Source organism: Taudactylus pleione, unplaced genomic scaffold, assembly GCF_031769625.1.
Source record: "Taudactylus pleione unplaced genomic scaffold, aTauple2 ptg000519l, whole genome shotgun sequence".
NCBI classification, from domain to species: domain Eukaryota; kingdom Metazoa; phylum Chordata; class Amphibia; order Anura; family Myobatrachidae; genus Taudactylus; species Taudactylus pleione.
In genome coordinates, this window is record NW_028284921.1 from 1688716 (window position 1) to 1713724 (window position 25009).

The following is a 25009-nucleotide window of genomic DNA, read 5'->3' on the forward strand; positions in this document are numbered from 1 at the left end:
TGCTCGCGAGCGGGTCGATGTTAGCCCAGTGCGCATGCGCACGATGGAGGCGGCTCCGTCGTGCCCAGTGTGCATGCGCACGACGGAGGCGGCTCTCTCGTGCGCATGCGCGAGACCCGGATAGTGACGGGCAAGCCGTCGCTATGGGTCTCGCTACAAAGGGAGCGTGCTGTCGATGGTGAGTGACAGCACGCCCTCTTTGGTGGGCGTGCCGGGGGCGTGGCTGCCCAGGCATTTCAATGGGAACGCCTACCGGCTGGGGCCGGCCCCACTGACATCACAAGTGATGTCAGTGGGAGTGCTCTCGGCTCTGATAGAGCCAAAAGCACTCCTGGGCTTGCGGCAACGAGACCCTACCACAAGGGTCTTGTCGCAAGCCCGATGGTCTTGACCATCGCGACCATCTTCCTGGACGCTCGCTATAGCTGTGGGTGGTCACCCACAGCTATACGAGCGGCCAGGAGGCCGCTCTAAAATTAAGAAGGACGGCCCTGATTCAGAGCGAGCGCTCTGTCAGAGCGCCCGGCTCTGAATCAGGGCCTGTGTGGGGTCCTGAGGACAAAGTTTGAGAACCACTGCCTAAGATCTTACATGTACTCCAAAATTGCCTCATGCCCCCTTATATGACACTCAGATCTCCTTGCATGCATTTCAGACCTCCCCACATGCCTAAACCAATGGTTAGCAATCATGGATGTTCCCAATGTGATGAAAGTGCTTTTTCCATCGAATACCAGGTTGTCAATGGTTGCCAGCCATTGGATGCGTCTTTCAGTTTTCAGTTAAATTGTGTATGTACTATGTACAAAGCTCTGGCTTCTTCTGAGCGTGCACACAGTTTAACCATACATTGGAATGGTTTGGATGTGCTGACAACTAGACATTGCATGAGGTGATTAGACGTCTGAAGTCCAGCAACCATTCATTGCCGGGCTTCCAATGTCCATCTCTACTGCACTTTCCCCTTCTTCCGATTGGTGCTGATGTGTGATCTTCCTGAAATGTGTAGCAGAGGTAATGTAAGTTGGAAGCAGCTGATATATAGGATACAGAATAGATACACATGTTTGAAGCTAAATAAATTCTTCCTCTCGTTCGGTGTTTGGGGCAGACATTCCCACTCATACCATGCACAATGTAATAGTGAAATACTAACCTTGCTGTAAGGTTCCAGCCCACTTACAGTGGCATAGTGATGCTGTCCGTCATGGGGCAGACATGGCAATTTAAGTCCTTTTCATTTACAGTAAATCTTAATTGTCACTCTTGGCCTTGCAAAAAAACAGCAATGATCTTTCTGATTTTGCTCTTCAACAGACTTTTCCATTTGACACATGTTAACCTTAGAATGACTTAAGAGGCCGTAACAAGGTTATTGGGAGTAAGTATTGTAATATAACAATTTTGGTAGCATTTTTGTCTATTTATGCTTCTCTTTGTAAACCTAAAATGATCACAGCAATTTATTGAAATAAACAAGCTGCTAAGCACCTTTTATATGAAACATAAAGCCCATTCTTCCACTTAAAGGCCAATAGTACACAGTTAAATGCTGTTTTTGCCCTTATGGCTGTGGATGGAGACAGCTGTTGTCTGTCTAACCAGTAGCAGGGATTACGTTACAAGTATGTGCCACACATTTAGATGCAATGGGAAGTTACCATAATAGAAAAGAAAAACAGCACTGTTGCCTGTGTGAGTACTAAAATAACATGTTTGAGTATTCTCGCTGCTACTGTAGTCAGAAGGGGCGTGACGTATTGTGTGACTGCTGATCTGTTTGTAAGAGAGGGTTAATGCGCACTATTATAAAGTTAGCATATTGTGTCTTCCCCTGCAAATCTCCTCACTGTGTTCATCTGTATAGCCTGATAGTGAGTATATTGCCTAGCACCAGTTTGATTTATTTAAGAGGATGTGATTACTTGGAGGAATATAATTCAGCATGTGTGTCACCTTTTAAAATAAATACAAAGCAATATTGAAATGCTGCCGTAAAATATATTGATATGTCTTAAATACCTTTCTTTTTTCCCATGTTCTATAGAATGCAGTTGTACATTTACAATACACCTGTATCTTTATTTGCAGGACAAACGTTTCAGGTATTGTTGTGTGTTTTATAACGCTGCCTGGAAGTGTCCTGTCTTGTAGAGATTGGTGTGCAATGACTCAGAACAAAGGACGTTATCAGTAGACCGTATTATCTGTTAGCTACACACTCATACCCTCTAACCAGATGCTTGCTAGCTTTTATGTCTTTTGGGGTTGCCTCTCTCTGGTCAGTGATTACATGATGCTCCTGTGTAGGAGATACTTGGGCCCCCATTTATTAATGGTTGCATCTGGGCATGTCCATACCGCCCATGCTCGCATTGCAATATGCTATCATATCATCCAGATGGATCATCCGTCACATACAGGAACACAGGCTCGGAGAGCTGCTGGCCAGTACCGGGGCTGCCGCGCATGCGCAGTCCTACTGTGTGCACATGTGCGGCGGCCATAGCAGGGAAGGGTTCCAAAGGATCCCTCCACCGGCTAATTATGTGCAGTGTAGCCCATAGGCTACAGCGGCTAATGCCCTCTTCAGATGGTGTCAGCTGAGGGGGCCAATATCAGGAATGCATCACATTCTGGATATTGGTTAATCTGGCAGCATCGCATCCCCCATAGAAACCTATGGGGGAAGCAGGTGCCAGCGGGAATGGAGGGATAGCAGCAGGTATCGGAGATGCCTGCTTCGATCCCTCTTTAATACATCCGGATGTAACTTAATATTTGAGGTAGACCCCCGAAGACGGGTGTTTTGGGGGATTTTACCTCAAATATTCAATGATAAATGGGCCCCCTAGCCACAAATTCAGCAGGAGCTGTGATTTGTAAGAAACAGCTGTGTCCAACTTCACCTTTACTCAAATCATGACCAATATCCCTGCTTGGCTTGATATGGACTTTGCGGCATTCTTTGGTCCAGCAAGAACGTTTCTTGCTCCTCTTTCTTATGAATAGACTGTAGTGTTGCCAACATAGCAGCAACAATTCCTGCCAGAGCCGCCTTCTCTGTTCAAAGCCATGACTGGTGATTACAACGAACAAAAGAACGTATTCCTCACCCACCACAGCAGCAGAAAAATGGTGGTCTGATTTTCTCCAGTTCTCTTCCTGGGTGGAATGTACTAAGGGCAGAAATGCGGGCAAACCCCCAAAAATGAAGTTCTCGGAGGTTGACCGCATTTCTCATAAGTACTAAATGAAATGTGAAGCATTCCGGAGCTTCAACCCGGTGGGTAACTACATCTTTAGATGTTGTTGCCCAATAGAAGCCTATGGGCTTCTATTCTAAATTCCCCTGAGAGGTATCCAGTCAAATAGCTCCCAGCACCCCTCACAGCGCACGCATCCTATGCATGCGCAGAAGGACGCTAGAAGGACTTCTAGGTCACAGACCTGAAAGTCCCTCTTTCTCAAAGGACAGCTCTTACCGCTCTCCGCTATGTAGCCGATAAGTGGCGGAATGTACAGAATCGCGGATGCAATGCTTGGTACATCCTGCCCCCTGTGTTTGTTTTGGCTATTTAATCATGCCCCTTTCCAACCCGTTATGGTAATTAGGTTTACATTAACTGTGACTGTAACCTGAAATGGGAGCGTGTGTATGATGGTACAATCATTGATTTGTGATATTTCAGACAGAAGGGAATCGAAGGTCGCAAGTAAAATTGTATAGGTGTGTATGTGCGTATCGGCACTGTTCTTTGGATGAAAGGTCGTGAATGAGGTCGATTGAAACATCACATCGAAAAGATGACAATTGGTACACATATACAATCATCTTTTTCTTTAAATATGCCTCTTAGTTACTGTTGTGATAAAAGTACATTGTAAGGGTATAGTGACTACTGAGGCTGGCATTACTTTACTTCTGTGTGCAAGTCTGGGTAAAAGGGTTAAAGACAGAGTTCCGATCAGGCATTTCTACTGTTCCCACTGCATTCTCCTGTTGTTCCACCACCGCATGTATCCTGGTAAACACGCAAACATTACTCTCTATTGTAATATGAAACACAATTTATATATTCATAGAGTATTCTACAGGTGTACTAAGTCTGAGTTATTGTCATTGGTATTCCAGGGGTGAAAGGGTAAATCCTGGGGGCACGCTCAGTGTTGCTGGGAGGCTGACAACCTTGATTAGCGTGGTTTGGAAAGGTGAAAGTAGTATGTATCATGGGTGTACAAGTTTGATAAGGAGTTTGTTTGAAATTGTAAGTGAAATCTATATATTGTTAATCTTCACTTTTTTTTTTGTGTTGATTTTTGAATGCTGGGGAACTGCATTCAGTGATTAGTACATCGATTTTGGGAACATTTGTTCATCATTTACAGTCGTGGATGGCGTTGTTTTTACAAGTTCTATCAGATCCTGTTCAAAATAATCTTTTCATATTGCCTTGTTTTTCATTCTTTTGGCAGGATTTGAGGAATATGATTCTTCTGCTTGTTCTCTGAACTGCATTTGATTAGTAGTAGTCCTGTAACAAATAAACAATTGCATAGCAAAGTTTTAATATTTAAAAACATTTTATCATTTTTTTTCCAGTATAAAGATAACATGAATCACTTCCATAGACCCCAATATCATTCATGTGTAAATGGAGCCTTGTCAGGGTTAAACCAACCTCTGACCTCCGCAGTGGCCTCCTAGGCATTACATTAAGCCAATACAATGCTGTTGAAAAAAACAGATGGACTAAAATGCTTGTCTAACATCTCCTTTCTTTTGGCTTATAGAAACAAAAATGATTTACATTTTGAGTGCTTATATGCTGTGGTTTAAACATGGAGTGAAAAGTGCCAGTGTGAGCAGGGCCCGGAGCTAATGTTAAGCAAACCTAGCCAGGAGCCTAGGTGTCAAAGGTTTGGTTGCCCTGCACCTGTGATAACATAGTGTCACTCATCCATTGTCAATAAGGTGACCACTGTGACCTCTCTGAGTGTTGGCTGCTGACATAGAGGAGAAGTAGCCAGATACACAACGATTATCAGTGAAGTGATCAGCTGTTGCACCCCAATGTCAGCGATGGGCTGGGAATGTGCTGCTGGGATATTATGTCACTGCCCAGAGCCACATGTCTAAGAGTCAGTTCAACTAGGAGCAAGTTTTCGGAAGGGAGTTTACTTCATGAAACTCGCATACATCCGTGACTGGGCGCACTCGTGAAATGCGAGGCTCAATTAGATATGCCAATTCATGGTACAGTAATCACGGATAGGTTGCTTAGTACTCTGTTAGAACCAAGGACAATCACAATGATAAATTGTAAAACAGTCCGGATGTTCTATATAAGTACACACATAGGTATCCCAAAAGAAGTCATGACATAGAGATGCATAGATCTGCGTTAATTCTGCAATTTTATGATCCGTAACCCATGTATCATGTTAATAGTGTCCAGAGGTGCAACTATCATGCTGCTAAAAATTCTCAAAAACATTGTCTGTTTACATAATACCTACAGCATTATTTGTAATCAAGCTGACCTATATTAAACACATGGAGGCTGCCAACCTAATCGGGGGGGTAGGCAAGTATGATTTGCACCCTCCTCCCATTTTTTTTATAAAGGGACAGCACAAAAAGGGGTGTGGCCCCACAATAGTTACAAATTACGCCGCACATAGTGCCCCTGATTCGCATTACACCTCATAGTAGTGTCCCTTATTCGCATTATGACACACAGTAGTGCCCTATATAAAATACCCACAGTAATGCCCCTTATACACAATGCCCACAGTAGTGTCCCTTATACACAATATCCACAGTAGTGCCCTTTATACACATAATGCCCACAGTTGCAGAAAAATGAAAGAAATCATTTTGGGGTGCAGCTATCGTAGAACACTGAAAGAATAAAGACACTCGTTGCTGTCTGTATCTAGCCTTTATGTGATAACTGCTTCCTAATATTGGTAACATTGAGGAGGCTGATACTGCTCCAGTTTCTAGTTAACAAAAGAAGCGAGCAGTTCCTGTCATGTCAGACCACCTTGTTTTGAATATTTTTAGGAATTGTTCCTAGAGCAAGGAGCAAGGAATGCATTCTTCTTTTTTTCCCATATTGGTTATTCAATCTCAGTATACATTTTTGTGGGTGCTGGTTTCCTAACCAATCAAATAACAGCAAGGCAAGGTTCTGTGCTACAATGTTGTATATTTAGGGGAACCAAAATGCTGTTCTCTTTATGCATGTATGTGTAAAATCACCCCATAAACAGCAGAGTGAGTAAGCAAGTCTATTAGGTGCAGATTTCTCTTTTGTGCATGGCAGAAAGATAATAGGGGGATAAATGTAGAACCAGCTCTTTGTCCCCCTGCCACAGATCAGTCATGCAGATGTGTAAGCCAGGAATTTGATGTTTGGAAGAAACCGCGATAACATGTTCGATTGATGTGTGCTCAGAGCGCTGGGTAATGAAATTTAAATTGCATAGTGAGACCACCCAGCCCCTTAGTTTATTGAAAGCTGCTGAGATGCATTGTTTTTATTTTATCCAATGCCAGCACAGTTAATGCTGTGTATAGCAGCAGGACTTACAATAATACTTTTCGAGCAGTTAATACAAATATATTTGTGGAACTCAAATTGGGAATGACAGTTAAAAGGTTTTTGGTTCAATTTGACAATGTCTTCATGTGTGTTTTACTCTGTAAAGGTAGGTATACACTGTGCAATAATCTGGTCGAGCAGCCGATTTTCGGGTCCTTATATTGATTTTTTTTTTTGTAATCGGTCCTGAGTGCTGTGTACAGAGGGCCTGATCAGACCCGCTTGCAAGCGCACAGCGCTCGCAAGCGGGTTGATGGTCCCCCACTGCGCATGCGCGAGACCCTTCCAGCGACGGCTGCTCCGTCGCTACGGGTCTCGCTACAAGCCGGGGCGGCTGTCGATGTTGGTTGACAGCTCGCACCGTTTTGTAGGCGGGGAGGGGGTGGGAGGCTGCACAAACGCAGCCGTTCCCTTAGGAACGCCTGGCGTTTGTGGGCAGCCCTACTGACATCTAGTGGACTTCCTGCTCTATTAGAGCAGAGAGTCCACTCTGGCTTGTGAGAGCTGAGACCCTACCACAGGGTCTCCTCGCAAGCCCGATGGTCGCGATAATCGCGACAGGCGCCAGGCCGCTCGCAAAAGCTCTGGGTGGTCACTCACTGCTTAACGAGCGGCCTGACGAGAACAAAAAAAAAAACTCCCCTGATTCAGAACGAGCGAGCGCTCGCTAGCAGCGAGCGGCTCTGAATCAGGCCCAGAGTCTGACCTGCTCATCTGATCTGCCCTGATGCACGACAGTTGTTGGAAAGGATGAGTCGAGATCGTACACATTTTGTAGTGTAACATCTGAAACTGTAGAGACATATGGGAGCCAAACATAAAAAAAAAATCTTGTCATTTTCTCTTTCTATAAAGAGGTTTCAGTCCAATCCATAAAAAATAAAATTTGGTATGAAATAAATGTATGGGACTAGGTTCTGTTGAGATCTAGTGTGACAGAATAGTTTTTTTTTTGCAGCAGCTGCCAAGTAAAGATTTAGATAATCTACACTCCATAGAGATTTGATATATACCCCAAAAAACCCATTCCTTAGTAATCGTAAACTCTATTTTCAAAAAATTATTACTTTTAAGTTTGGAGAGATTTCCAAAAAGACTGGATTTGAGAACAAGACCATCAACAATGCATTATATCTGGGGTTCCACATTTGTAGTAGTTTGAATTTTGAGCTTCTCCTATAACAAATTTTAGTTTTGGGGTGAAGTATGCCCTATGCAATATTTTTATATATATATCCATATATGATGCTGAGACTAAAAGTTTATTGAGCTTCATATAGGTCTCTAATGTAAGATCAGGGAAAACCGCCTTCCATTTTAGTAAACCTACCTCCGGCTGCAGGAAGGGAGCCGCCGGGCGCCCCGCTAGTAACAAAATCTCAGCAGGTGTCCGACAGGTAGATAAGGTGGCGACGTTTCTCGAGCCTGGCGCCTCTCTGCTGTGCAGGGCTGGCTGAGCGTATCGCCTCGACCCTACTGATATACATATTATACAAATATTGGAACTTGTGACCTTACAAATACATCAACTATTGCACTGGATATTCCATGAAGCTAAATGTAAAAAAATAGGTGTAAAGGGGTATTCTGTCCTGACAAGAGATGACAAATTAACTTTTTCTGGATTCCTTTTTATAAATCATCTACGGTGCTCATCAATTTATTGCAGAGATGCAGATTAGTTTATTTTGCAGTATGATCCAGGAGGTGACTGAGCTGTGAATCAATGGGAAATAAAAAATTCTGTTTGTTTTACAGAATGAGAAAAACTCTCCTAAAAATCCATCTTTGTCATCCGCTAAAAGGGAAGAGCGATGTGGGATTTCCGGTATTTTGCTGGATGTAGCAGAGGATTAATACAGGACACATAGTGACAACCATGTGAAATGCATTTAAAACAAATAAATCTAGGCGTATTTATGGTATCTCACGTACGGAAGTCATTCAGATAAACAAAAAAAGCACATTGAATCTTATTTTAGATCGCCACCTCTGTAAAGCTGTTTGTTAAACTTTAAGACACCAGAGCCAATTGGCAGACTCACAAAGAGCCTTGTAAACATTTCACTTCTTAACATGAATGCAGATTATTTTAACTGCATTTTTTAAGTCTTGTTTCTGTCTGTCTGTCAAAATTAAGCCAAATTAGCTTTCATATTAAGCCAATAAACTATGATAATTAGCCAAAACTAGTAATCTTATTATTGGTAAGAGCCAACTTTTCTTTTTTGCGTTGTGAAATGGAACATTGTATGCGTTTGTCAGACTTAGAATTCAAATGTTATTTCTAGAAATTGTACAGATACATTTTGGATAGATTTTTAGAGACTTGTACAGCAGTGGCCACACAATTGTCTGTTATTGAGATGAATAATAAACACATTTAAACTTATTAATGGGGCCAAACAAAGTGTGATAGGTCGATTTTATTTCATTGGTGACCATTTCCAGATGTTCCTATTGAAATCTGATAAATTCTGATTTAGGTTTTTGCCATTATATCATGCAGACATCCAGTCCTATCACTAGTGATTATCCTTCCTGTATATCTTTCTGAGCCTCCATTTTTTTTTTTTTATATATTACTCGTATTTATCAAACTTTCAATTGTGAAATTAGGGACAAGAACAAACCAATAGGGGGAGGGGATACACAAGGTTCTCAGGGACATTAAAGTAGGCATTTGAAGTGTACAATATGCATAACTACAAAACTGTTATGTAAGGTAACTTTAAGCATCCAAAAATCCAACAGAGAGGCAGGAAACTGTCTACCACCCAATCTAGCAGTACTGAAGAGAAGACTGCACCTTTGGTGGTCAATGGTTTAAAACAGTCTGTAGGAAACAATTGATAGTTTAACTATTGATCGCTGAGTGTTGCGCATGCGCAGACCTCAGCAATTGGATGGGCGTCACCATTGATGGCAAAAGAAAACCCAGCTTGCCATCGGTCATAGACCATCGATGGCCATCTTTAAGTCCAACTGAACCACTTCATTATGGGGGAAAAGGCCAAAGTGGAATATGCGCATCCTGCCATCTCCATTTCACAATGTCTATGGATTTGTGCAACAATAGGGGAGAGGCTACAAATGTTGGTAGAATACCAAAGCTGGGCAATCACTGCATATGACCTATAATAATGCGATCTGAAAAGATACAACCAAAATACACATGAAAAAAAAAAAAGCCAACAAGGCGGTAGGGGTAACAATGAGTTCTGTAATCATAGAGCAAACAGATCTCCACAAAGGTTCAAGATCCGGGCAATCTGATCCTCCTGTTATAACAGCTTACTGATTTTAATGGTTGAGGCTAATTATCCTCTGTGTAAACACAAAGGTTTATGTAAAGTTAAACATTTAAATTCACATTTTATTGAAAATTCACCTCTGATTTTACAATCGGTAACAAAATGGTAATATAAGAGAAGCTTTAAAGCACCTGGAACCGATAGTCACGAAACAGAAACTTTTCGTATCTGACACAGTTTTCCATATAGCTTACAAATTGTGTGATCATGTATATACATTTTATTGCAAATTGCTTAAAACTTTCATCTTCTATAAAGTACTTAATCCTAGCACCATATTGGCAAACTGTAACAATACCATATATAGTTCTCCTTACACCTGGGGAACATCAAACCTCTGGGCTGCGTGTCTGCTGGTGAGGTGGTAATCTACATAAAACATCAGTGCAGGAGTCATGATTCAACGCAACACTATTTAGACAGCATGACAGGTTCCTCCACATGTTACAAGTCTCCATGGTTGTGTTTAGCCATTCTCCATACAGGCAGGAATGTTAAGGATGGGGATAATGGCATCTGGAATGTCCTTTTTGTAAACTGTAAAGAATGTGAAGATATCTCTCTATACAGGAAGCTTTTTTTTTCTATAAAACAAAAAGGTAAAATAGGGATGTGAGGGCTGAAATAGAGGAACGTCAGGTCCGATATTGTTGTGTTTCAGCTGCCGCATATGTAGATCCTTCATTTTACATTGCACCATTTTCTATCACTTGTCTGTGGGGGTTATAAAGATAATCTAAGCTAGGTGCCATAAGGAAAAGGCTCAAATGTCTCTAGTTCTAGAGTATGCAGTCATTTTGTCAATATAGTGAATATGCTGATGGGACTATTATGGTGACATTATGCCCAAACAGTTTTTAATGCAACATAAAGCATTTTAATCATGCTGGCATTGACATTAAACATGATGCTTTGCTATCATGTTTAAAGCTATAATGCCGACACGGTTAAAATGACTTAACTAGCATTATAACCATGTCTGCATAATGCTACTGCCATTCTTCCCTCTAAATATTCATTATTGACCTATTGATTGTCGATGAGAGGTATGTATTCCCTTTCTAGAGCAATAGTTACACTAGGTAGACTTAGCGGGACAAAGTATAGAGTGGTGCATAAAAAAAATTCTAATTACTGCTTCTCCTTATGTATTAAAAGGCAATCTGTGGAGAAATCAGAGATTCATAACATCGTCACCATAGCCAGCTTTGGGCCGTATTCAATTAGCGTCGAAAAGCCGTTCTCGGCGAAAAATGACATCATTTTCACCGATTCCACTTATCCCCGTATTCAATTTGTCCGATTTTTCGCCGGTGTGAAAAGTTTGCGCCTTATAACACCCGGAAAAGATTCGCCAATGAATACTCGGCAGAAACAAGTGCAGAATTGGGATTTTGGGGTGCAAACTTGCGGCAACCACCCTGCACTCTTTGGACACCCCCTAGACGCTAACTGCGTCAAAAAACACTGAAACAAAACACATAGGACACCCCAAAAAAACACTTAGAAAATGTGGGTGAAAGAGTTCAAAGTGGGGGTGCAAATTCTAAAACCAGCAAAATAGCCTTTGGGGGGGGGTCTGCATGTATGGAGGAGGTTTCTTTTTTTATTGCAGCAGGTGCGTTTTTGGCGCTTTTTAATGCTTCACTTTAGCGATTTTTACATATGCTTGCACTCATTTTCAACTACCCCAAATTTGATGTGACTACTTATATTGACCAAAAGAAGTTTCTAAATGCTATTCTTCACCACTTATGCAAAGACGCTAAATAGCAGCTATTGACATCATTTAAGTACCCCAAATACCTTCAGCAGGGCTATTCGGGGGCATCCATAGTGATCCCCCATGTCAGTGCATCTTTTGGGGGGGGGGGGTGTCAGGCTGATTTCCCCAAATCTGACAGCACTTTTCGCATGGAAAGTGTTTTCGCCAAAAACACGCGATGTAGGTGAAAAGTCCGGGACTTTTCACCTACAACTGAATACAGGCCTTTGCTGGCAACTTATCAAGTGGTAAATTCATCACTGTTCACACAACTCTGTCTTGAAGATGGGGAAATGTTCACTTATAGGACGCTCCTGTTCTATTTCCCGGGCATGTGCCGTCTTCCCAAGTTAACATCTTGCATTTTTCTTGGAAACTGACAAAAGTGCAACAGGGGCCACTCGCTACCGGCCTTAATAAATAGGAAAAAGCCCTATTCCTGACAACTGTTTAGGGCTGTTTTCCCGTTGATAAATACACCCTCCCGTCTCTTCCTCCAGAGCCCTGGGGCTATATGTAATAGGTTCCCATCTTCAGCCGCTGCTGGGATTTTTGCAAGTCTCCCCGTATTTTTAAAGTGGCAATCATTTTAAAGGCTCAACCAGCTTGGTTTAGCCTTTTAAAATGATTGCTACTTTAAAAATACGGGGAGACTCTCATAAATCCCCAAAGCGGCTGAAGATTGGAACATATTGCAAATAGCCCCTGGTCTTGTTGTAGATCCTTCAGTGGTAATTTAAGTTGTGAGTTACTCCGTCAGAAGCCTCTGGGGGAGTTGTATCAAACCTTCTAAAGAGAATAAGTGGATGTGTTAACCATAGCAACCAATCCGATTGTAGTGATCATTTATAGGTTACATTCTGTAAGATAACTAGAAGCTGATTGGTTGCTCATCCAGCTATCCTCTTTAGATGGTTTGATACATCTCCCCCTGTGTGAGAGCAGGGCCTATTTATGAAATAAAGTGATTAGCATCTCTGCAGCTATTACTTGCTCCCAGCCCCCAGGTGCTGAGATGAAAACAAATTTGTTTGTGAGAAAGTAAATGTAATGGATACGTTTCAACATGTTAGAGATATGTGCTTGTGGTCTGGATTTACTCTGGTATCTATCTGCTGTAGTAGAGATGCTTGCATTTGTTTTCAGCTGGTTTTTTTAGTCTGTTTTACTATAAAGTTAAAACATTTGCAATAGATTATTGAATTTGGAGCTTTCAAATTTGATCTACATTCAAGCAAGGAGAACCGGATTTAGGATGTCCCAGCTTACATGGCTACAATAGTGACTGCAGCTTATATGGCTATCATTTTTTTTTTCTTCCGATTTTCCATGCAAACAGCCAATTGGCATACAGTAATGTTTGCAGGTTGAATTAAAAAAGCTTTAAAATTTGAACTGCAAATAGGATTATAGGGTCTGATTCAGACCTGGTCGCAAGCGCTGAGCGCTCGCAACCGGGTCGGTTTGCCCACAGGGCATGCGCACGACGGAGCCAGCTCCATCATGCGCTTACGCGAGACACGGCTAGCGACGGGTGCTCTGTCGCTCCGGGTCTCACACAAAAGGCGAACTGTCGATGGTGATTGACAGCTCTTCCCCTTTTGGTAGGCTTGGCCGGGGGGGTGGCTTCACAAACGGAGGTGTTCCCAAGCGAACGCCTGCCGTTTGTGGGAGGCTCCACTGAAATCACCAGTGATGTTAGTGGGAGAGTTTATGGCTCTATTAGAGCCAGAAGCTCTCTGGTGCTTGCGGCCACGAGACCCTACCACAAGGGTCTCGTCGCAAGCCCGATGGCTTGACTATCGCGACCATCATCCTGGCTGCTCGCAATAGCTGTGGGTGGTTACCCACACCTATGCGAGCGGCCAGGAAGCCGCACAAAAAAACACAAAAAACGCCCAGATTCAGAGCGAGCGCTCTTTCAGAGCGTCCGGCTCTGAATCAGGGCCATAGTACACTACAGCCAGGTCCGGATTAAGCTTTCGGGGGACCCCACTCCTCCGGCCATCCTCCTCTTGTCAGCACCACCCCCTCTCATCCGTCCCGCCCCCACTTGTTGTCCAGCCAGAGTCGCCAGGGGCAGCCTACACTCCCCCGGAGTAAAGTAATCGGGAGTGTCCCGTGTAGCCACGCCCCAATTAGTGATGTCACCAGATGTCATGAATGATTGAACGATAACGACGTCGTTATCATTCAATCACACAATTAAATCGCCTAGTAGATGGGCAGCATAAGGATAATGTGATATATGTATTTGCGTAGTTTAACCTGGCGGATATCCAGCAGGGCCTGTCCAGCTTCACTGGTCCCCAAGGCTCATCTTCGGATAGTGTTAGCTAGCGGCATAAAGCAGTATAAAAAAGTATAATTAGTGCAATGCTTGGTTACATTATGCTAACTTTGTGCATATTACAACCAATCTGTTAGCATTGTGTAACCTGTCATTCAACTAAAGTAAGTTCTACTTCTATCTGTTCACCTGTCACTGGAAACCAGCGATAATGGATTGTGGTATAAGGGAGGTGCATATGGTTATATGGAGGTTTCATATGTGGCTTTAAGGTGACATTATAGGACTCTGCGATATTTGAACATAATTGCGCAGGCTTAAATAAAGTAATAGCCGCAAGCTCAGCATATGTAAAATGAGAACTATAGCGAGTTATCTGCGGCTCTGAGCCAGAAGCTCATGCACCAGGCTTACAGCCGGCATAAATCATATATACTGTACATTCACTCATGTTTTTAACCATTTCTTTAATTTGTTATGGATGTATTCAATATATGAAAATAACAAAAACCAAACCTCTAATATATTAGTTACAATCTTTAGTATGGATAAAAACAAGTTAAACATGTACACATAAAAAACACATTATGGGTACGAGCATCTAAGAAGGCAACAAGCTGCGTAAGCAGCACATTCGCAATCAGCCAATTACAAGCCATTCGCTTGTGCTGACGACCTTTACCATTATCGTGTATTTACACCTGCCCTCAGATACCCGCAAGTAATTTGGCTTGTACAGTCCTCTGTACATCTCCACGCTGATCTGCATCTGTTTGCAGTTATGCAAACGTGTTCCCTGCTGGACTTTGCCTACGTTAGTCACCCCCCACCTCAAATTCACATGGCTTCATTTACGTGCTGCCTGTTTTATGGGCCTGCATTTATCAGTCCTTATGTGGCTATGTGTGGGGTATTGTGAATACACTTCTGCAACATTATCATTTTGGATTGTTGGGTTGAACCTGTTACAATGTAGGCTGCTTCAGATTTTTATAGCGCCAGTCTGTACCTCTCATCTACATTCATTGTGTTTACACCTTAAAAAATATATCTTTCTCTCCATATTATATGCATGCCATGTTTTTTCGTTTCTCACACATTAAGCACATACTCTTTCACCGTACAACACATTGTGTATATATGTTCCCTGTGGCATTCTTTGTGCTATGCAGGATGGTGGTGTTATAGCTTGTGTATTGTAGTGATGCTTTCTATGATACTTTCTATACTTGGTGCTGTCTGTGCTACATTTATTTATGTGATAATTACACGGCTTCACAGAATCACCTGGTTGTTCTTTGGACGGGAGTTTTTAAAATTATATGTGCTGTATAGGAATTAGCATAAAATAAATATTAAACTGAACTGCCTTTTTACTCTCACTTATCACCTTTCGGGGCGGGATATACTAAGCCGATGCGGAACATCCTGCCACTTATCAGGTACGTACCGCGTTAACAATGCCTGTATGTACCTGGAAGTGCACAAAGGACAGCTTTCCCAATAAGAGCTGTCCGTGTGCATGCATCGTAGAGGACACTGGAATGGATCTGATTGGATCCCTCTCAGAGCAGAACGCGAAAGATGGCGTTACCGACCGGATCCAAGCTCTGTAATGTATCACATTTTTTTTCTGATTTGGGTATCCTTCAACACCTAGTGGCCCCATGGGTTGAGGATCACCATAATGAGAATAGTAGATTGTAGTCTGAATGTCCAAGCTGTCTTGCTGGACTTTTCTCGCTGAGGTTGGGATGTCCTAAGCATTGCATCCTCAAAGCTGTACATTCCGCCACTTATTAGGTACATACTGGTAATATCGCGGTATGTACCTAGAAAATCGCTCCCGATAAGAGCTGCCCTTTACTATAAAGGGACTTCCGTGTTTATGACCCAGAAGTCCCTCTGGCGTCCTGCGTATCCTGGGAGGGATCCGATTGGATCCTTCTCAGGGGGAATTGTGGAAAGAAGCCCATAGGCTGCAATTTGGTAACGCCATCTAAAGATGGCTTTACCTACCGTGTCCAAACGCCGGAATTTATTGCATTCCGGAGCTTGGTACATATGTACAATGCAGCCAAATTCCCAAAACTGTAGTTTTCTGATTTTTGCCTGCATTTTCCTTTTAGTAAATTCCACCGTTTGTCTTGAGTCTTGGGTCTTTTGAACATGAGAGAGATGTTCTAAGCCTAGGACATAGAACAAACACAGCCTGTAAAGTGACAGTTAGGAGCTGATTGGTTGGTACTTTGGGGTATATGTACTAAGCCTTGGTTAGAGATAAAGTAGATGGAGATAAAGTACCAACCAATCAGCTCCTAACTCACTTTACTGGCTGTGTTTGAAAAATGACAGTTAGGAGCTGATTGGCTGATACTTTCTCTGTCCACTTTATCTCTCTTCAAGGCTTAGTACATAGACCAGTGTCTTATCAGAGATTGGGAAACCGTCTAGTCCTAATAACCCCATGCACATGCAATGTCCACTTGTCATCAACTGTTTCTAGGACTGCTGTATAAACCCTTAAGCTGCTTACACTTAAGAAAATAATTGAAAAAAAAACCTTTGGAAATTGTATTTCCAAACTCTATTTTGTTATTGTGGTTTAGTTATTAATCTGAACAGGCATTATTTTTTAAGAAGAAATGTGTCCTGTTTATACAGTAAGTGCACTTTATTTCCGATATGAGACTTTTGCGTGTGAACTTTTTTATTTATTTTTGTTGGTTTTCTTTTGTGGGTTTTTTGTGTCAGTGTTACTAAGCAATAATGTGTATCCTTAAAATATAAAAAATGTAATTAACGTTAATCTTATAATGAGAAATATTTTTTAATGAATGTCTTTTGATATTTGTAGGATAATGTAACCTTATTCTTGCGTGGCTGTAAAGAGCTCGGGCTGAAAGAATCGCAGCTTTTTGACCCAGGGGATCTACAGGACAACTCGAACAGAACAACTGTCAGGTGGGTAACTGCGGTGCCATTGCATGCTTACATAACAATCATGAAACAATGATTCCTATTTGGAATGATCAAGTCATGTTGCTTATTTTCAAAAAGTTCATTAAATGGGAAATGACCAGTGGTGGCTCCAGAGCAGTCCAAAATTCAAATACGGGAGATACACCAACAGGCAATTGGTATGGCTCCCCTATTTGAATTTTGGACCTTGCTGCAGCCCCATCTCTTGAGCAGCCACTGGAAATGACAGTTACTACACTACATGGTATGTAAAAGGAGGTTTGTCCACTTTTGGATAATTCCTCTTTAACCTATCATGGGCCTCTAGCTTTGCTATCTTTAGATGAGACCCACTACTCCCAGGTCTACAGGACTCAGTTGATCTCCACCTCTTTATTAGATCCCACTGTAGTCTTCTGCTTAAGGTCTATGGATGGCAGGCAGTACTCTTATTGCCCAATTCAGCAATGAACGGGTTGAACATAATTTGGATTCCTGATTTAGGTAATATCCAGTTTCATGATTTTGTTAAGGAACATGCTGTGTTATAATATACAGAGCTGGATTAAGGAGGAAGCACAGGCGATGAGTGTCCTAAGCCCCAATCTCAGCAGGAGGCCCCTCCGGAGCACACTCCTGCATTGTACAATTCCATAGTTGGGCAGGCCAGATACACTCAGCAGCCCACCTCCAACACCAGCAGGAGCTGCTCTGTCCCAGTTCTGTCAGTGCTGTCCAGGGACAGATTCTACATGTCCCCAATCTCTTCCACCTGTAGGGATGGCCATTGGGCTGTCCATCGATGGTTCCATCGGTGATTACCATAAATGGCACTAAACCATTGATGGTTTACACCACTCGATGACCGTTGCTGCAGGGGGGTGCGGATGGCCGTAGGCCAATCAAAATGGGGGTGGAGATTAGCGGATTACAATGTAAATAAAACATAAAAACATTGGGATCTGCTCTGACTTCGATGGAAGAGAACCATTCGATCTCTGCCATCGATGCCAAAACCATTGACCATCGGTAATTAACTGTCAATGTGTAATCACACTGATGGTCGGTGGCCGTCCCTAGCCACCAGCCTGTCAGCAGCGGCCTTTCCAGCAACTGGGTATATCACTGGCTGTCTGCTGCCCAATAGTGGGCTCCGGAGTCTGCCTCTCTGCAGCTGCTGCCTCATGGAGATGCAGAGGGAGAGGGCACACATCGGGCACAGCCAGGGGTCAGTGGGAGCCCACTGCCTTACGTGCCTCGGGCCCCATATGCTTAATCTGGCCCTGATAATAGTATATATTTTTTTGAGGAAACGCAATCGCATACATATTCTCCAATGAAAATTTATTTCAGCCCAGCCACCTAAGACCACTCCTCCAGTGATATTGTCAAGTTTTGGCGTGAGGGGAGGAAAGTGTAAAAATAGCTGCCAACTTGGGGAATTGCCAGCCCCACCACATAACAAGCAAAAAAATAATAAGAACAGCACTTGTCAGGGACACAAAGTGCTTATAAACTATATTAAATGATAGAACCGAAGTAGCCACTAGGTTACATCATCTAGTATAGTAAAACATAGAATAAAATTGTATGGAACCTATTAATAATGTATGTGGGAAACAGCAGTATGTTATATAATATTGCGCTCATATTTTGAGCATCTTAAATTAATCAACTGTAAATACCACAGTGTTAGCCTGCTGCGTCCAAAGTGGCAGAGTCCGACAATTCTAACTCGCTAAAAATGTTCACACGGATTCGATTTTCTTTGATCATAAACCTTCTATCGACTGACGGTGTCGTGTATACATCACTTACAATAACTATACTTAACCATAACTATAAATACTAAAGTCATGGACACAACGATTAGCAAATAAATTATGTCAGCTGTTAATTAAAACTTTAAGCAAAAGTGAAGAAAAAGGACGGTCAGCATAAGCACAATCCAACAAAGCACAATAACCAACAAAACATACAAAGGTAACCACTCAACCTTCTGTCTTGACTACCCTCCCGGTAGGGTGGTGACGCTGCCTCTACAATGTGGTGCAGCCAACTAACCAGTCAACGGAGGTGAGCGCAACCAAAACATACTTACACCGGAACTGGTGACCTGCCGTTATTTCCTGTCTAAAGAGAAAACAGGCAAAGTAGCGAGTCACCAAATATAACCTCAACAAAAAGGGAGGGTGGGAAGTCAGCAACAAAAGAGGCTTTGGCCAAGCAAGCCAAAGCCTTAAATACAAACACACCCCCTAACTTGATAGGACCTCACTCCCCATGTTATGCACAGACAAACCGGCCCCAGTTTAGAGGTATAAATCACCTCATTCTTCTTCCAATCATTTGGTTCCCCTAGATTCAGAAACAGTTTCTAATTATTAACTTAGCTGTTTGTTTCCATGTACAAAGAATTGCAAGACTCTGGTTCACGAGTAGGGAGAAGTATTGCATAATTTTTTCAGATTTCCATGGTGCTCCGGTGGCCACCTTGCATGAGCTCATGTAACGGACTTATCTTCCTAGGTCCAAACAGACTGGGGCACTATTAGTTACCATTAGGCTGGAATGCTGGAAGGTACCTGCCCTGATTGTGATTTTCAGCTGCCGATAACCACTTTGTTCAAAAATTTAGAAGGCACCAAGTAGGCCATGATTTATGTTAGGTGAAACATTCAGTCCCATTGCTCCCTCAAGACTGCGCCTGCCCCTGCACTCTACTCATACAGTTGGAGAGAAGGCAGCTGAAACCGAGCAGTTGCACAAGTCATTCATATATCCAACTTGCTGTCTATTAAGCTGCCGCTTCCACCATTCTTAATTTGGACTTCATTACACTTACTACAGAAACATGTGTATAATGTGCCTCAGGGTGCAGTCAATAGAAAGACCAATGAAAAGGTCGACAGTGTCTAGGTAGACACCAACTGGTAGACGAGAGATAAGTCAACATGGTCAAAATGTGAATGAAGATTGACGGGTACAAAAGGACGACATTGGAAAGGTCAACACAAAAATGGACAACGAATGTTTTTAGGCACTTACCAGAGGTTTAGGGTTAGGCTCTAGAAGGGCTGGTTATGGTTAGGCACTAGGAGGCACATTTGGGCACTTACCGGAGGGTTAGGCACTTGGAGGGACGGTTAGGCACTTACCCCGATGGTTAGGTTTAGACACTAGGAGGGATGGTTCGGTTTAGACACTAGGAGGGATGGTTAGGGTTAGGCACTAGGAGGGACAGTTAGGGTTAGGCACCAAGGGGAGGGTTAGGGTGAAGATTAGGGTTACAAAAAAAAGTGTAAATTTTTTTGTGTTGATCATACCAATCTCGACCTTTTGACCTTGCCGACATTTTGGACCTGTCGCTCTTCATCCATGTCGATGTGTGTCGATATTTTGACAATGTCGACCTTTTGTACCTATCGACCTTTTGCCTGTCTACCAGTTGGTGTCGATCTTTTGATTATGTATCTAAATAGTATAGATCTTTTAATCCACACCAGAGTTCAGGCATCCAACTTGTTGGTCACTGCAGTGCGAATTGTAGGGAAAGGGTTAGTATTCGTTAATTTACACTCTGTGCTGTACTTAGACTTTTTAGTCTGTGTGACCTTTTAATCAGGCATTTGATGGAGGAGTACAGGCGTGCAGTCTGTGTTAGCCTCTCATGACCTTGTGTCAATAGGCATGTGTGCACAGATATTCTTGGCACCTCTCTTCGTTCTATGGCTTGCAGCGTTTGTGAATTTGTTCTTTTGCACAATACATTGCTATTATTTTATGGGGATGCGTACAGGATGCCTGCGTTCAGGATCCCGACACCGGCATACCGACCGGGTTAGAATATCGACACTTTCGGTATCCTAACCCTAACCTCCTCCCTTAGTGCCTAAACCTAACCTTTCCCCCTTTAGTGCCTAACCCTAACCGTCCCCCTAGTGCTTAACTCTCCCCCCAAACCCGCTACTTACCTTCGGGATTCTGCCGGTCGGGATGCCGACACCAGGATTCTGGCGCCTGCAGTCTGACCGCCGGAATCCCGTCTGTCGACATTTTAGCCGCATCCCTATTTTTATGAATTGCCTAATACTGTAGTAACTTATAATGTACTTATCACCTCCACACAATAGAGACTGCCATTTTTTGAGCAGAGACCATATTACGTTTATTTATTTCATTAGGAGTTGTCATCATCTCTGCATGAGGCACAGCGGTGCCTGGTGCCTTACTGATGTAACTAGTTTCTAGGTGATTGACAGGCTGCATTCTCAGAAATTTTGGGCCAGGCCACAAAATTGTTTTGTTTTGACTTGTGCAAGAGAGCTTACAACTGGTTTTAATTACTCGTTTTTCTGCACATAGGCTTTCAGATTGCAACAGGAAACTACGAAATGTGAGTAAAATTCTACTAATAATGATAATTAAGCATGTAAATAGTAATAACCAGTACTTTGATCATCCTAAATGTATATATGAATTTTATTATTGCCATTTGGTTATGTAGCACCAACATATTGCACAGTGCAGTACGAATTTCTGGTATATCTGTCCCATCCCGAGTGGTACCTACAATCTAATTCCCTAAAATAGGAGCACAAACACACTAGGTCCAAATTAGGTAGGATCCTATTACGCTGCCATTAGCATCCAGAGGAAACCCACACACATACTAGGAAAACAAACTCCATGCAGATAGGAATCAACACTAATGATGTTTTAGTTCAGCATACTACCCATCTGCCCAGATTGTGTCCCGCTGTGGGAAAGTTGTCCCAATTCATGTATCTGAAATGCTGATGGGTATGACTCTAATAAACAAACCAGATATTGTTGAGTATCTTATCAGAAATACATTCAGTAAGCACTGCTTTCATTTTATTATTTGTCATAACATTTTGAAATGTATTTCTAACAGATTCCTGTCTCCTGCAGATAATGGAGGCCATAATATTGTGGTCTGTGCTGGTGTTGAGCATAACTTTTTACTATGAGCTAGCAGCACCACTGAGGCATGAGGCATAATGATCCTCATTCCTCAGTGATTTCGCCTGTTCGAAGAGAGTGTTTAGGAGGCTTTCTGGATCAGCTCAAAAAAATGTCTGTCCACTGCGAGTTAGGTATAGCTTGCATATTAAATTGTCTCCCATATCCAAAATGCTAGGGAACAGAAGTATTTTGGATATCAGATTTTTCTGTATTTTTTAATATTTGCATACCATAATGAGAGATCTCGGGGATGGTACCCAAGTCTAAACACAGAATGCATTTATGTTTCATTATACACCTTATACACATAGGCCCTCATTCAGAGCCGTTCGCTATTTGCGGTCGTTCGTTCAAAAACAAGGGGTGGCTATTCAAATGATCCGTTCGCACATTGCAGTCTGTTCACACCTCTAAGTCTGAACGAGCGAGCAAAACATACGCTCGTTTATTTGATAAAAACGCCCCCTGGCCGCTCGCAACATACGTCATGTCCGCTATTTATTAGATTAATCGAGTACATCGTACAGCGTATGAACTGCTCGCTATTCTTGAGGTTGGTTTTTTCAACCACTATTTTGCGAGCAGTTCTGAGTTAAAAAAAAAACAAGTGACGTGGTCAATGACGCTGCTGTATTAATTATGCACTCCCTTAAAACGCCCGTTTTGACCTTTAAGCACGCCTGCGGTCGAATTCCACTCCCCCGTTTTCAAGCACCTTCCCCTGTTACCACCCACATACGCCTCATTCTGTCACTCAAAATAGCAGGCACTCGCTATATAGCGTACAAACAATTTTCGTCCGCACTGACTGGTTCGCGCATGCGTACTAAAAACCGTACGCATGCGCAGATGTGCGAACATCGCTCGGAACGAGCATACTGCCGCTAGCGAGCGGCTCTGAATGAGGGCCATAGCCCAGAGTTAATTTTATAAAATATTTGTAATAGTTTTGTGCATCAAACAAAGTTTTTATACCTTGAACCATCAGAAAGCAAAGGTGTCACTATCTTAGTTGCACTCCAAAAATTCTGTATTTTGGAATATTCCGTATTTTGGATATGGGAGACTCATCTTGTATATGTGGATCGATACACTTCAGCATATAAGTTATCAGAATATTAGGAGTTACAAGACATTTGAGGGAGATGTATCACACCTTCAAAAGAGATTAAAATATAGAAGTTGCCCATAGCATTAAAAACAACGTCTGTCTTTTATAGACTGTGATAGATAAATGACAGAAGCTGATTGTTTGCAATGGGCAACTTCTTCATGTTACCTCTCTTGTGCTGATGGCCATCGATGTCTCTACCATCTTTGGTTGATGATTTTCAACCATCAGCATGAAACCATTGATGAGTGAGCCATCGATTGTTGATTATTGTGCATGCACGGAACTAATAATCAACTAGCCGATCGATGTTTTCCCAACATTGGGCACCGCCATTAATGGTGCTGTATTGGCTGCCCGTCATCAATGGCAAAAGCACTTTCCAGCGGTCATAGACCGTCGATGGTTGCAAAACCGTTGATGGCCATCCCTACTCTATCGAAGGTTTGATTCTTTAACCCCTTGTGTGAGACAGAATATGTTGGCTAGTGCAGGGCTTTATGGTAAGGTAACTGCTAGCATCCACACACTTCACAGTATAGAAAGTTATTCCTAACAAATTCTTCATACTCCAATAACACCTTCATAACAACTCCACTTGTTAAAAATTATTATTTTTACCTGATTGTAGTAGTGTAGAGGACCTGGTGCCAAGAGGAGCACTGCAATGCAAATATTCAGCTAGAAATGTTAGAGATTTTAAAATTGTGGAATTACCATGTTAGTGGACCTTCTAGCATACCCCTCAATGGGTATGATTTTTGTTAATTTCAAAATGCATTTTTAATGAAGCGTCATTACAATTGTGTTTACCTGCTTTTCTATTTTTGGCAAATCCCTTGTCGATCGGTCCCTCCGCACACGACCCGGCTGCCAGCTCTGTAACTATGACAACATTAGCACATTGTAAACACCCAAGGGGATGTACAACTGTTGTACTATAAAATAATAGCTGGGGAGGGGGAGGGATGTACCTCGAATGGCAATGGTTTACAGTAAGCAGTGTTTTTATTGTAATTGTAGTGGTTTCTTCATTTGGTGGTGGCTTTCAGATGTTAGCCGCCATAGAATCGCGCAGAATGCAGCTGTTAAAAATGTGTCCCGGCCGCAGAGCAGCCGCTGGTCTCTACTGCGCATGTGCTATCCCGGAATTCTTGTGCATTTGTGGACCATCGGGATGGTATTTCCATGGAATGGCTCTGATGCAGTGGTTAGTCACCATTCGACAACTAGCCCCCGATGTCCTTTCCTAGGGAAAGGAAATATGGGAGCTATATATTATATATTTAAACACCACTTTACACTTCAAAAATCTGTTCTTTTTGTCTGGTGGGAGGGAGCTTGCGATGGAACTGCAAAACTGTGTACCAGACCTCAGCTATTTCACTTCTACTAGACGGCCCTTTTCAAACACACCTAATTTTGATCTGGCAGAAGTGACACTTATGCTGCATGATCTGGAAGAGATTAGCAACCCGCCCCTTCTGGCAAATATGGGAACACTGTACAAATGGAGCTTGCCAGGAGCTGAGCAATTATTTCTCTACAGTAACTCATATTAAATGATGTGCTATAACTCGCCTCTCATGGTTCACTGGGGCAAATCATTTCCAAAACTGAGCCTGCTGAAAGTCAGATTCGTTCATTCCCTGGACGGCTGGTTCCTGGCTGAGCTGTCATTCCCTATGTAACTTTCCATACCAGATCTGACTTTTCCTCTTTCAAACCAATGTTCACATTTGTCTACAGAACGGTTTTAACAAAGGGATTGAGCACTAATCCAATTGGCTGTAATTCCCTGTTGATGTATGCCAGAAGAAGCATTAATGAATGTAATTGATGGGAAAGGATCGCCATGAATTGATCTTATATGCCAGGTTCCTGCAGGACCGCGCACAGAGGCTGCTGCCCTACTTCCTTCCATCTACTTATGTTGATGGAAGCTGTTTGCATAAACCACCAGTGGTT

General features: G+C 42.5%; 1 protein-coding gene across 5 annotated transcripts in view; it reads left to right on the plus strand.

Annotated features, from left to right (window-relative positions):
- Nucleotides 1–25009, plus strand: part of LIMCH1 (LIM and calponin homology domains 1) — a 265674-nt gene that overhangs the window by 170808 nt on the left and 69857 nt on the right. For all 5 annotated transcript variants that reach the window (XM_088450569.1, XM_088450571.1, XM_088450570.1 and 2 more), the window contains exons 4-5: nucleotides 16838–16944; nucleotides 21307–21337. In XM_088450569.1, coding sequence (XP_088306695.1) covers nucleotides 16838–16944; nucleotides 21307–21337 — 138 coding nt within the window. The remainder of the gene's footprint in view (nucleotides 1–16837; nucleotides 16945–21306; nucleotides 21338–25009) is intronic.